A 12,517-nucleotide genomic window follows, 5' to 3' on the forward strand; every position below is an offset into this window, starting at 1 on the left:
CCACTAAGACTCTGCATCCCATCGTTCCCGTCATGCCTCCAGCAGCAAAAGCCAGGATGGGACCCCACGGCATGTGTGATGTTGCACGGTGTAGATCACTGCACCCTCCCTTCTACAGCTCTTCCGCTTTTGTGTGAACTGTATTTTCAACCTTATCTACAGCTCCTTGGGAACTAACATTTCCCCCCCTCTTGTTTCTTCATTTCCCTCTCGAAGATGCATGGAAAGAACTATTTTCGCATTGAAGACTACATTCCCGCGAGCCGGATAGAGAAAATGACCCTGGCGTGCATACAGCGAGAACTCGCCAAGCTGCACCGCATGAACCACTCCCTCTTTGAAGATGAAGCCGAGCTGGAATTTTTAAGGGTATCCTCCAATACGTCCAACTTTATTTATTTATTTTGCAGTAAAAGGGCCCTGTCTCTTTCTCTTGGGGCTGTTGTTTCCCTGTCACTGGTCTGATATGACATCAGAAAGGTGGCAGAACATGTGTGCAAGCTGAGAGTATGTATCAGCAGGTTAGGGATAGAAGTCCTTTCAAAGACATTGGAGTTAGCAAAGCAACCAGGAAAAACCAGGACATTCAGAGTTATGGATAAACTGACAAGACACCTAAAGCCTGATTGCTATGCACTCCCACTTTTCTCCTGCCTTAAGTGTGACTGACAGGGGGGCGAGGGGGCAGAGAGGAGCGAGAGGCGGGTACCTGTATCCATCACATGCTGGTTTCGCCCATCTCCTATACAATATTTCATCTCCGAGCTTTCCCATTGTGACCAGAAAGCTTTCACAGTGGTAGTGCGAGGGAATGCTCCTCTCCAGGGTGGCTGCATTGGCCAGTTAATTTTCCAATCACACACGCTCCTGATAGCAAGATCCTCTCTTTGGGAAAATTTTAGTTGCTCTGGGGTCCATTCCTGCAACCCTCTCCCCATTACTGCAATGGATGAACTCTCTGTTCAACCTGTATTTAGCTGTGACACTCTGGGTACCATTTCCAGACCTGGAGAAGAGCCCCTGTGTAGCTCGAAAGCTCATCTCTCTCATCAACAGAAGTTGGTCCAATAAAAGTTATTACCTGACCCACCTTGTCTCTCTGATATCCTGGGACAAACATGGCTACAACACACCGTTGGCCTAGGTGTGGGTTATCTGTATATGTGATTTTTACCTTGTCTTTTCCTTCCCCTTACATCTGAAATATCTGGGATCAGAGTTTCTCTAAACATTAGCCGTTTTGCAGCAGTGACATATACCTTTATTTATAGAATCAGTTCAGCTGAGTAGCTGCTTAATTGTGTTAGTTTATTGTCTAACACTGTCACTGGAATTGATTAGATGGGCTGATTTCTCTCTCTCTTCTGCCATTCAGTTTCATGTGGAACATAGCACAGGGCCTTCACTGCTGCTTTCCATCTTTGCAGGTCTCCTACTGCAGTCTCAGTGTCTTCTCATGTCATTTTGATATCTTTCAATTCTGTTTCTACTGTGCCTTTCCATGTTATCCTTGGTCTAGCTCGTCCTCTCTTTCCCTGAGAGTTCCAGTCCAACACATCTCATTATGTTATTCAGTCTTTCCTCCATGTATGTTCAAGCCATCTCAATTCTCGTTCCATAATTTCCTGTATTATCAGTTTCTGTTTTGTCATTCTCCGGAGTTCTTCATTTGTGAATTCTTTCTGGCCATCTGATACTGAGGATTTATCTGAGGCAGCTATTTATGAGAACTTGTAGTATAGATAGCAAGGTCTGGATAAGTCTCCAAGTTTCTGCACAATATCATAAGACCGATTTTTAAAATGGTGTTAAATCTTCAAAATTTAGTTTGAAAGGCAAGATTTCTGTTTCTCCAGGTCAGCTTTAGAGTTACAAAGGCATCTCTGGCTTTTGCTGTTTCGGCTTTATGTCTTTGTCTGTTCCACCTGTTGTACTTACAGGGCTGCCAAGATACGTGAATTATCAGACCTCTTCGTCATTAGCTGCAGAAAGTATTCCTGGTGTTTCATGTTGTTTGTTGATTCTCCTGGCATTAGTTTTCTTAATGGTGATTAATGGCCATCCCATCATGCATAGAAAATCCAGTGTAGAAAAATAGCTTTGTTAGTCTGTGTTTCAATGATGATGTCTGTATAAAGTGTCACCAACATGCCATACACATGGTGAGAAAGTTATTGCATAAAGCAAGGACATGCAAATTCTTCCTCCCAATATGAAATGGGATTTAGACTAAGGCCAAGATTTAGCTATTGGTTTTGAAGGCCTCAGATTTCGTGTGCCCATCTCGACTCACCGTAAACAGTTTTGATTCTCAAAGGACAGACACTGAGCACGTTCTGAAAACCAGTCCCCTTTAAAGTGACTGATGTTGGTCTCCCAAAATCTTTTGAGAAGCTTAGGCTAACAGGTTGGATTGGCCTGCAGGAGGATGGACTAGACCACAAGTTCTCAGCCTTGCACTGGCCTACAACTCACAAAATGGATGAAAAATCACCTTGTGGTTTGCCATATTCCACCAGTCCTTTGCAAGGGATTGTAAGATTTGAGTCCCAGGATAATTGTTTAACATGTTGTGGCAGGGTGAGGAGGTGTAAAGATGTTGAGGTGAGGGGTTGTAGAATAAGGGGACAATTGGGTGCTTCTCCTACTCTACTCCAGCCTACATACTCAGCTCCAGGGCAGGGACAGTGCTGGTCCCCCTGGCTGCAGTGCTGGATCTTTGCAGCACTGCTCCCGCTCCTTGTGCAGGAAGGGCATGGGGCTGAACAACTGCTCTGGAATTCAGTGGAGTCCTGGTGGAAACCAAATTCCCCTCCCCAAAGCTGCTGCCAGGCTTGGCCTACACTTTAATTACAATTTAGTGAGCCCTGGAGCTGAAGCTTCCAGGTGAGTCAGTAGCTTGTAATGTATATTTAAAAAAAAAAAAGAAAGAAAGAACCACCATGGGACAGTACCTCTGAGTGAGATTACTGAAGGCAGAGAGCTGCTTTTTCCTTGACAGCTAAGATTTCCAGAGGTTCTTTATGATGCGTAAAGCAAATTCCACAACCACATAGTGCCAGGGCAGCCTTGACTCCTGAAATCAATTGCTTAGCAGTTTTAGCACTATCAGTGTGTTTAATGCATTTTGTATTTTTGTGGTTTGATCACGGGAACAAAGGCGCAGAGAAGAAGGTGGGAAGGAACAAAACTGAATGTTCGTGGAGTGGCATTAACCCCCAAGCAGACTTCTACTCAGGAATCTGCACTGTGTCTTAGTAGCAGTGACACTGAGTACATGCATCCATTGTAATTGTCAGAGCACTGTACAGACAAGTGACGAGTCCTCACAGCCTCCCATGTGAGGCAGGAGGGGAAGGGTTATGGCTATTTTACAGATGGAAAATTGAGGCAGGGAGAGGTGACCTGACATCCCCTAGATCAAATGAGAGAGCTGGGATGAGAATTTTGAATGGGTTTCCAAGGCTTAAAGAGAGTGGGAGCATGCAGGGGAGCCACTGCTTCCCATCTCCCCTCCACGTCGTCTGCCTTGGTTCCCCTTGGGTTTCTCCTTTCTACTCAAGTCCTGGGATCGCAGCACTGGACCCTGTGTGATATTTAGCCTTCATTGCACATAACGCCAAGTAAGTGCATCCCTCTCCCTCTCTGCAAAGGTGACTCAGCAACTCCCGGAGTATGGGGTGCTGTTCCATCGAGTGTCCCAAGAGAAAAAGGCAGCCGGAGGGGACACTGTCCTGGGAATCTGTGCCAAGGGCATCGTTGTGTACAAGATGAAAAACCACACCAGAATTGCCAGTTTAAGATTTCAATGGAGGGAAATGGAGAGGATTTCAGCTCATGTGAGTATGATCCCACTGAACCCTTACCCCTCCGCTCTGGGTTACTCCCCCTCGGTCTGTTCCTTTGGTAAATGCAAACATCTACTTCAGAGCCATGCTCAGAATCATTATGCACGAGACATGCCCATTTTTGACCCAGTTCAAAAAACACTGAGATCCAGCTGTGCGGTTCTGAGCATCCCAATGCTCAGTGAGGGTTGGATCTTGAGTTCTGACCCGCTTCTAGGGGCTGATGTTCACCCCCTGCATAACCTAGACCTGGGGAACATTTTTCATGCAAAACCTTTTTTGGACAAAAATGCATATTGAGGTCAACTAAAACTGTTCACAAATTTGAGCCGATTTCAGTTGAGGGAGGAAGGGAAAGTTTTTTTGGGGGGGGAAATGTCAGAATTTTTTGTTTTAGAGTTTCCCCCAGTTTTCATAGATTCCAAGGCCAAATCTTGGAGAAAAACCTATAAAACCATGTGAAAATGTGTTAATGCCCCCCACCCCCAGAAATTAAACAAAATATTTCATTTGACCCCAAATGAATTTTTCCTTTTTTTTACTTTTTTGGTTCGGCCGCCAAACTGAACAAGCAGCTATTCACATTGATCTAGCATAGCCTTCAGCGTGGGTCATAGCAGAGGGATTCTATCAGGCAGCTGGTAGCCTGCTGCTCTAACCCATATCCATTTCTCTCTCCCATCTCCTCTCCGCCTTTCCCTTTTTTTTTACCCCTCTGCTACTGTATTGGGCCAGTGTGGCAATTGTCCCTTCCTCTCTCAGATCCCTCTCTATGTCCCCCCCGCCTCTCTATATGCTGATGTGCTAGGAACAGTGTTGTGGGACTGCAATACCACCCCCCACCCCACCATTGCGTTCTGACATTAGAAGTGTATCAGCCAATTACCACGCAGCCATCCGCTCCCTTCCCACCACTAGCCTGCTTGCCCCTTTAATGCATTTGCAGTCTGCTGTCCGACGGGCTAAAATGTCATCATTCTTTGGTCCAAGTTTTCTCATGCCTGCTGATCCTGCTGCCACTGAAGTCCATGTCAGAAGTCCCACTGATTTCAATGGATGTCAGGATAGGACCCAAATGCAAATGAGTGACACCCCACTCACTCATATCAGAGTTGTGGAAGGAGTTCATTGCACTTACAGAGCCAGGCCAGATATATGCCTGGACAAACGAATATGATTCTATTGGGAAGCTTTGCATTCTCCTGGGTAATGTCCTGGGTGGAATATAAAGTGAAAGGTGCATTTTTATTTCCTTTAGAGAAGAAAGTTCATGATCGAAAGCAACTTCAGTGGCAAAAAACACACGTTCGTCACTGACACGGCAAAGACTTGTAAATATATACTGGACCTCTGCTCTGCCCAGCACAAATTTAATGCCCAGATGCATTCCAGGCAGCTTCAGCAAGCTTCATCTGGTGAGTGTCATAGATACTGTCTGTCACACGGGGAATAGGCAAGGGCAGATTTGGTAAGGAATGGAGGAAACTCAAGGAGAGGAGAGATGCTGGCTGAGTAGGCACTGAGCTGGGAACCAGAAGATCTGGGTTTGCCATTTGGCTCCACCACAAACTTCCCATGGGCCTTGTGCAATCAGTTCATCTCACTCTGACTCAATTGTCCCTCTGTAATGTTTCCTAACCTCACAGGGGTTGGGGGCTGTGAGACTGAATTAACCTCTGGGAGGTGCTCTGGTGACGTGTGCCATAAAACTAGGTTAGTATGAAATAAGCTTTATTATACTTAGCTGCAGGAACCCTGCTGGGAATTTTAAGGACAACAGATCAGATCTAGCCCTGGGGCAAGCAGAGACATGTTAAATTACAGTCAGTGGCTGTTGTGCCTGCTTGTGCAAGGGCAGAATTTAGTCCATTAGGAGTTTTTGCCTGAGTGAGGACCAAAAGTGAGGTTTACTTGGTCCTGTCTCAGCTCAGGGGGTTGGACCTGATGACTTCTCAGGTCCCTTCCTGCCTGACATTTCAATGATGTTATGATTGTTATATAGCGCTCTGCATCCACAGCTCTCCAAGTATTCTGAAGAGGTGGGTAAATGTAATATATGAGGAAACTGAGGCAGAGACGAGAGGGAAATAACTTGGCCAAGGTTTCACATACCTCTATTGATTTCAGTGGAGCTACACTGATTCACAGCTGAGGATCTGGCCCACTGACTTCAATGGAGTTATGCCAATTTCTGTAAGCTGCAGATTTGGCCTTGTGAGTCAGTGGCTGAGCTAGGAACCCTGAATCTCATACGAGTGTACTAGCCATTAGGTCAGACTGCCCCCCTCTCAAGTGGAAGTGTTGCATGCTGGGCAATGAGGTTATATCATGGGCACAGAATGGTTAATATCTTAATCAATTTATTTTCAAAATTCTTTCATAGGAGACAAAGTTCTTGTTGTACAACTTAATTAACAGGAAATCACTCTGCAGAAGTGTTAGAAAGCAGGGCTGCCCAGAGGATTCAGCGGTCCTGGGCCCCCCGCCACCGAATTGCTGCTGAAGACCTGGCACTTCGGTTGCGGGTCCCAGGGTGGAAGGACCCCCCCCGCCGTGGGTCTTCAGGGGACTTCGGTAGCGGGTCCCGGAGCGGAAGGACACCCCGCCGCCAAATTGCTGCCAAAGACCCAGAGCAGAAAAAGCTCCGGGGGCCCAGGCCCCGTGAGAGTTTTCCGGGGTCCCTGGAGTGAGTGAAGGACCTGCTCTAGGGCCCCCGAAAAACTCTTGTGGAGGCCCCTGCAGCCCTGTTAGAAAGTAGCAGAAAGGCAGCTTATGTCTAGGTCTCTACAAAATTCACAGCCACGAAAAATGCATCATGGACTGTGAACTCTGGTCTCCCCTGTGAAATTTGGTCTTTTGTGTGCTTTTACCCTATACGACGCAGATTTCATCGGGGGAGAGAGGGAGGAGACCAGTGTTTCTCAAATTGGGGGTCCTGACCCAAAAGGGAGTTGCAGAGGGGTCAGAGGGTTATTTTAGGGGTGTTGTGATATTGCCATCCTTACTTCTGCCCAGCCTTCACAGCTGGGTGGCTGGAGAGCAGCAGCTATTGGCAGCTCTTTGCCAGCAGCAGCACAGAAGTAAGGGTAGCAGTGCCACAACCCCCTCGACAATATCCTTGTGACTCTCTGCCCCCACACACAACTCCTTTTTGCTTCAGGACCCCTACAATTAGAACACTGTGAAATTTCAGATCTAAATAGCTGAAATCATGAAATTTATGATTTTTAAAATCCTATGACTGTGAAATTGACCAAAATGGACCCTGAATTTGGTAGGGCTCTACTTATGTTCAGGCCCCTTTTATTTCTGATTTAATGCCAGGAAGCTGTGATCTGCAGTATACAAATGAGACCTAAGATTGCACCATCAGGCTCGTTGAGCAGCAATATTCTGTAATGAAAATGATTACATTCAAGATATGAGGAAGAAAAATTAATTAGGAGGCAGGAAAATTATAATGCAAGCTCTGATTACAAGCATTTCAAATCACAGACTGTTCAGTCTTGTGCAGGTGATTAGCCTGATGGGCTGGGGCAGTGGATCCTGAGTGCAGAGTTATCTTTTCCTTGTGGGTCCTCCTGGATGGATTGGTTCTTTGAAGGCAGGCAGCAGTGACCCTTGTTCAGAATTAGACCCTCTTTGCAACCCAGCGCAGGTCTTTCCCCAGCAAGGCAGAATCCCTTCAGCGCTAGTGGCTCGGAGAGCTGTTCTTTTACTGCTGCCTGGCTCAGATGCATCCGCCACATTTTCTGCAGATCTTAGTGCATCTCCCCGACTCAGCCATCACTATGGCAACTCTCAGGCTTTGCTGAGAAGATGGACAGTTAACCCTTTCAGTGCCTCTTAACAAATGCTTCTGATCAAACCTACTGAGGAAACGGGCAGCCTAGGTGTAATGAAACTAAAAAGCAACATTCTAGAGGGCTACAAAAATGTCTAGTAGGGAGAGTCACTGGAGATCAGGGTCACACAGGGGAGGGAGTGAGGAATGTGCAGCCATATTGATTTCCAGCCCTCTGACTTGCAACCCACATCGTCATGGCAGCAGGGTTTCTGTTGTACTTCTAGGTGCGTCCTTAGCTATCAACTGCCCTCAAGTCCACTTTAAGGGGTATTCCAGCCCATTGAGATGGAACCTGAATAAATTAAAGTTGACTCCGTCAGCTTTAACTTATACCCAGACTTTCCTTGGGCCTGGAGACGGGGATGTAAATAGATTAATAGAATTCCCAGGGCAGAAGGGACCACTGGGACCATCTAGTGTGACCTCCTCCTAACACAGGCCAGAGAACTGCCCCACAATAATTCCTAGCACAGAGCTTTTAGGAAAAAACATCCAGTCTTGATTTAATAATGGCCAGTGATGGAGAATCCACTGCAATCCTTGGTAAGTTGTTCCAATGGTTAATTAACCTCACTGTTAAAAATTGACACCTGATTTCCAGTCTGAATTTGCCTAACTTCAGCTTCCAGCCATTGGAGTGTTTCAGATCTTTCTGTGCTAAATTGAAGAGCTCATTATCCAATGGTTGTTCCCCATGTAGATACTTGGACTGTGATCAATTCACCCCTTAACCATCTCTTTATTAAGCTAGAGTTTCTTCAGTCTAGCACTATAATAAGGAATGTTTTCTAATCTTTCAGTCATTCTTATTACTCTTCTCTGACCCCTCTCCAGTCCTGCAGATCCTTTCTTGCAGTCCCCAAATCTGGCTATCAATAAGGAATTGGTGGTTTCACTTAGAGATGCAAAGCTAGATGTCATTCACTGCCACCAAAATAATCCCTTCTTCACTAGTACAGAGTGTGCAGGGCTGAGGACCTGATCCCTCTCTGATGTCGTGGGAGCATGTCTCCTCAGATACACGTGACACAGGTGAGCATCAGCTGATCATAGCTGCTCCAGACCTCTGCAGACAGAACCTTCCAGTTCGACTGACAGATTTTTTAAATGTACATTTCAGAGATGCATGCAGGTTTAATGGGGTTGCACACTGTGTCTTCCTTAGTGGAGACTGAATTTGCAGCAAAGTTCACATGAATGAAAGCCAAATTCAAATGGAAAACACAATACCTCCTGTGATATAAGAGAAAATGCTGAAAACCCTTTCTTACACTCCAGCCTCTTGATAGTTTAAGGAATATCAGAACAACTATACATAAAATGGGTTTTTTTTGTACAGCTGGCATGTTAAAAAGGCTTAACAGAAAGCAGTTCTGAACATAAAAGGCTGGAAGAAAGTCAGTGGATTTATCTTTTTCTCATTCACCCTTCTCCCTCAGAGGACAGCAAGTTCATGGAAACAGTCAAATCAAATTCTGCTTATGCAACTCAGCACAAACATCTTGCCCTGATTCAGAGACTGTCCTGCTCAGAAAATGTGCTGTATGGGGCTAACCTAGAGCACATGTCTGCTGGGACGATGAGCAAGTCTTGCGATAATCTCAGCGTGGAAACCAACAATGGGATCGAGGACAAAAGCAATCTAGGCAGGTGAGTTTAAATTGGCCTTTTCCTCTGAATGGGACTAAAAAGCAGATGTTGGTCAACAACTGGCTTGTGATTATTACATAAAACCTTTGTCTGACAGCATGTCAGATGCTAGGACCCTGCATGGAGGTGTAGTGTTACTTTTGCTGATTTACTGTGATGTCAGATCAGGAGGGTCCTATTAGCTCCAATCTTGGAGCATATAAAGGTTTGAAAATCTCTGAGCCAGAGGGGACTAGGGGCAGACACAGAAGAGATCGTGTAGTGAGAAACCCTAGAAAGCAGCCAAATTTAGGAGAAAACTTAGGTTTATATTTTATTGTTAATTAAGTTAATAAAGGCAAAGAGATAGATCTCATGTGTGCATACTCTATATGGAGCATGCTGGGAACTCTGCCTGGACTTGTGTGGTTAAAGTTACTTGGCCTTTTCTGTAGTGTCATACAACCTCACTTCACAATATGCTTCCACCAAAGTGCATCCACTCCCTTCAGATGTTAACTTGTGAGGCATTCCACCTATAGTGACCACCCACCGCCTTGCTTCTGTGCTGTCCTCTTCTCTACCAGTTTGTGCCATGGGCAGGGGACTTATTTGTTTAGCACCAGTTTCCTGCTCTACACCGCATGGTCTAGTCATAATAACAGTGTCCCTAGGCTTTGCTGCCATTTGGGCTGAAATTAACTAGTTTGTTTCAGGTCACTGCAGACTTCTTTCAGGTCCCTTGTTTCAGAGCTAGCCTGTACCCTTCATTAATATTTGTATTGTGTTCATGCCCAAAGGCCGCACCCATCAGGATAGGGTCTCTGTTGAGTTCAGTGCTGTACATACACAGAGGAAGACAAAGAGCAAACAATCTAACAAGTAAGAACTTGAGTCAGAACTGATGGCATGTTCGTTTCCAGACACAAAGAGCAACCCATTTACCTTCGGACTGAATGCCATTAATTTTGGATTAAGAAAAACAATGAAGAAAATAAGGAACAAAAGTGAAGTCTTCAAGAGAAGCACAGTGTGTGTGTCTCCTCTGTGAGAGGTAGCATTTGGCCTGAATGCACAAGGGCAGGGTGTTTAGTCTGAAGAAGAGAAGGCAGAGTGGGGCCATAACACTCTTCAAATATGTAAAAATGTTATTATAAAGAGGAGTGTGATAAATTGTTCTCCTGATCCACTGAGGACAGGACAAGAAGCAATGAGTTTAAATTACAGCAAGGGAGATTTAGTTTGGACCTTAGGAAAAACTTGTTAACTGTCAGGTAGTTAAGCTCTGAAACAAAATACCTAGGGAGGTTGTGGAATCTCTGTCATTAGAGGTTTTTAAGAACAGGTCAGAGAAATACCTGTCAGGGATGGTCTAGATGGACAGTGCCGGGGACTCAGTCCCTTCCTGTCCTTCTATGATTCTATGTTTAAAGGTGCAGTACACAGAAAACAGAATGAGAACATCTCCTTTCATTGACATTACTACATGCGCCAATGTGTGGGTGGTTGCTGTAGCTGTACAGGGCTCCTGAGGCCTTTAAGAGATTTGAATGCCATTTGAAGTGCTATGAAGTAGAACAAAGCCTAGAAGAGAGAGGATCATTATAAAGTCCCCCCATTCCAGGGTAATAGAGTCCCACTAGACAAGCTGTCCGTATGCTGTTTCAGGCAGTCTTCCATTCTGACTCCAGGTCCAGTACCACTTTCCCAGTAGCTGATAGGAGAACCCAGCCTTGCCTGCAACTAACAGTTCCAGCTCAGGGACCATATGTGTAGCAATCCAGGTCTGCTCAGTCTCAGAATTTGTTGCTGTTTCCCCAGACCCCTTGTACCCCTCCTTGCCTATCTCTGGGAACTTCCTCTGCTCCCTTTCTTGGCCTTTTGCTGGACTCCCCAGTCCAGGGCAGGAACCCAGCATTTACTCTCCCCCTGCATTGTCTCCTTGTCCCTGGCCAGCTCCCTTTCCTGCTAGGGAGTGACTGCAGACCTCCTCCCTGCTCTCGCTTCCTAGCTTTACACTCCTAGCCCAACTCCTCCTCGAGCTGGGCTCTACCTGCCATTCATACTTAGCAATTCATGGTTCCCCTCCAGGTGCAGCATCCATGGTTAACTATCACAAGGTAGCCATGTTAGTCTGTATCCACAAAAACAACAAGGAGTCCAGTGGCACCTTAAAGACTAACAGATTTATTTGGGCATAAGCTTTTGTGGATAAAAAACTTGAGAGTTGCCCAAATAAATCTGTTAGTCTTTAAGGTGCCACTGGACTCCTTGTTGTTTTCATGGTTAACTGGCTGCTTCGGGCCGACATTAACCTGCTCAGGGCTTGTGTGGGGTGGACACCCCATACAGTCCTTTAATGAGTGGTCGAGTAGTGGATATCAATTGAAAGCTAATGCCAGCCAGACTAAGCCTAGTCTTCTCTGATAAGGAGATCTAGTGGCCCAAGCCATATGTCTGGAGCCAGGAATTTCTCTGTTCCCATCTTGGTTCTGACCGGCTTTGGAAAGTTTCTTGAAGATGGAGAGTGCTGTTGTGAATTTGTTACATTAATGTCAGTCTCCTTTGTTGCTCCTAGCTGTCACTCTGGATTGTCCCAGTCAGAAGTACACATTAGTCTGAATGAAAAACGACGGAGTTATGACTATCTCTCTATCCATTCCACTCCGAATACAGCCAGCAGTGAGTATGCTAGTCTGTGACGCACTCGGAGTGCACCAGTGATCTGAAAAGGAAACATAACAACTGGTACCATGGGACTCCAGATTCATCACGTCTCCATGGTGGCAGATCAGATGTACTCACTTTACAAAGTAAAGGATCGGTGTTCTCACGCCCAGGGCTGCAAACTAACCCTGGGCTCAGCGACTCAAGCTGGGTTCTTTATTCCCCCTGCATCGACACTAGTAGTAAGGGCCCGGCAGGCCAAGCTATTCCTCCAGTGATGCCCCATTGTCTTCAGTGAGGTTGCTTAGCTGTATCTAAATGCCTGACGTGAAGTGGCACAGGTGTCAGTAAGGGCGGAATTTGGCCTTCCAATGGAAATATAACAACATTTCTGTAGTTGATGCGTGAGGCGGCAGAGAACGCAGCTCCCCCTTCTATGGCTGTGCTGGCACTGCAGGAGTAAAAAGCCATAGAAACGGATGTTAGGCACTGAAGTCAGCAGCTGTGACTCTTAGACACGCTGGGG

At 45.8% G+C, this 12,517-nt stretch overlaps 1 protein-coding gene across 1 annotated transcript in view; it reads left to right on the plus strand.

The window, feature by feature from the left end:
• Positions 1 to 12,517, plus strand: part of FRMPD2 (FERM and PDZ domain containing 2) — a 101,013-nt gene that overhangs the window by 19,852 nt on the left and 68,644 nt on the right. The window contains exons 13-17 of the mRNA XM_075073053.1: positions 217 to 369; positions 3,654 to 3,839; positions 5,107 to 5,263; positions 9,135 to 9,345; positions 11,903 to 12,006. Coding sequence (XP_074929154.1) covers positions 217 to 369; positions 3,654 to 3,839; positions 5,107 to 5,263; positions 9,135 to 9,345; positions 11,903 to 12,006 — 811 coding nt within the window. The remainder of the gene's footprint in view (positions 1 to 216; positions 370 to 3,653; positions 3,840 to 5,106; positions 5,264 to 9,134; positions 9,346 to 11,902; positions 12,007 to 12,517) is intronic.

The sequence above is a fragment of the Chelonoidis abingdonii genome, chromosome 16, assembly GCF_003597395.2.
Source record: "Chelonoidis abingdonii isolate Lonesome George chromosome 16, CheloAbing_2.0, whole genome shotgun sequence".
Classification (NCBI taxonomy): Eukaryota; Metazoa; Chordata; order Testudines; family Testudinidae; genus Chelonoidis; species Chelonoidis abingdonii.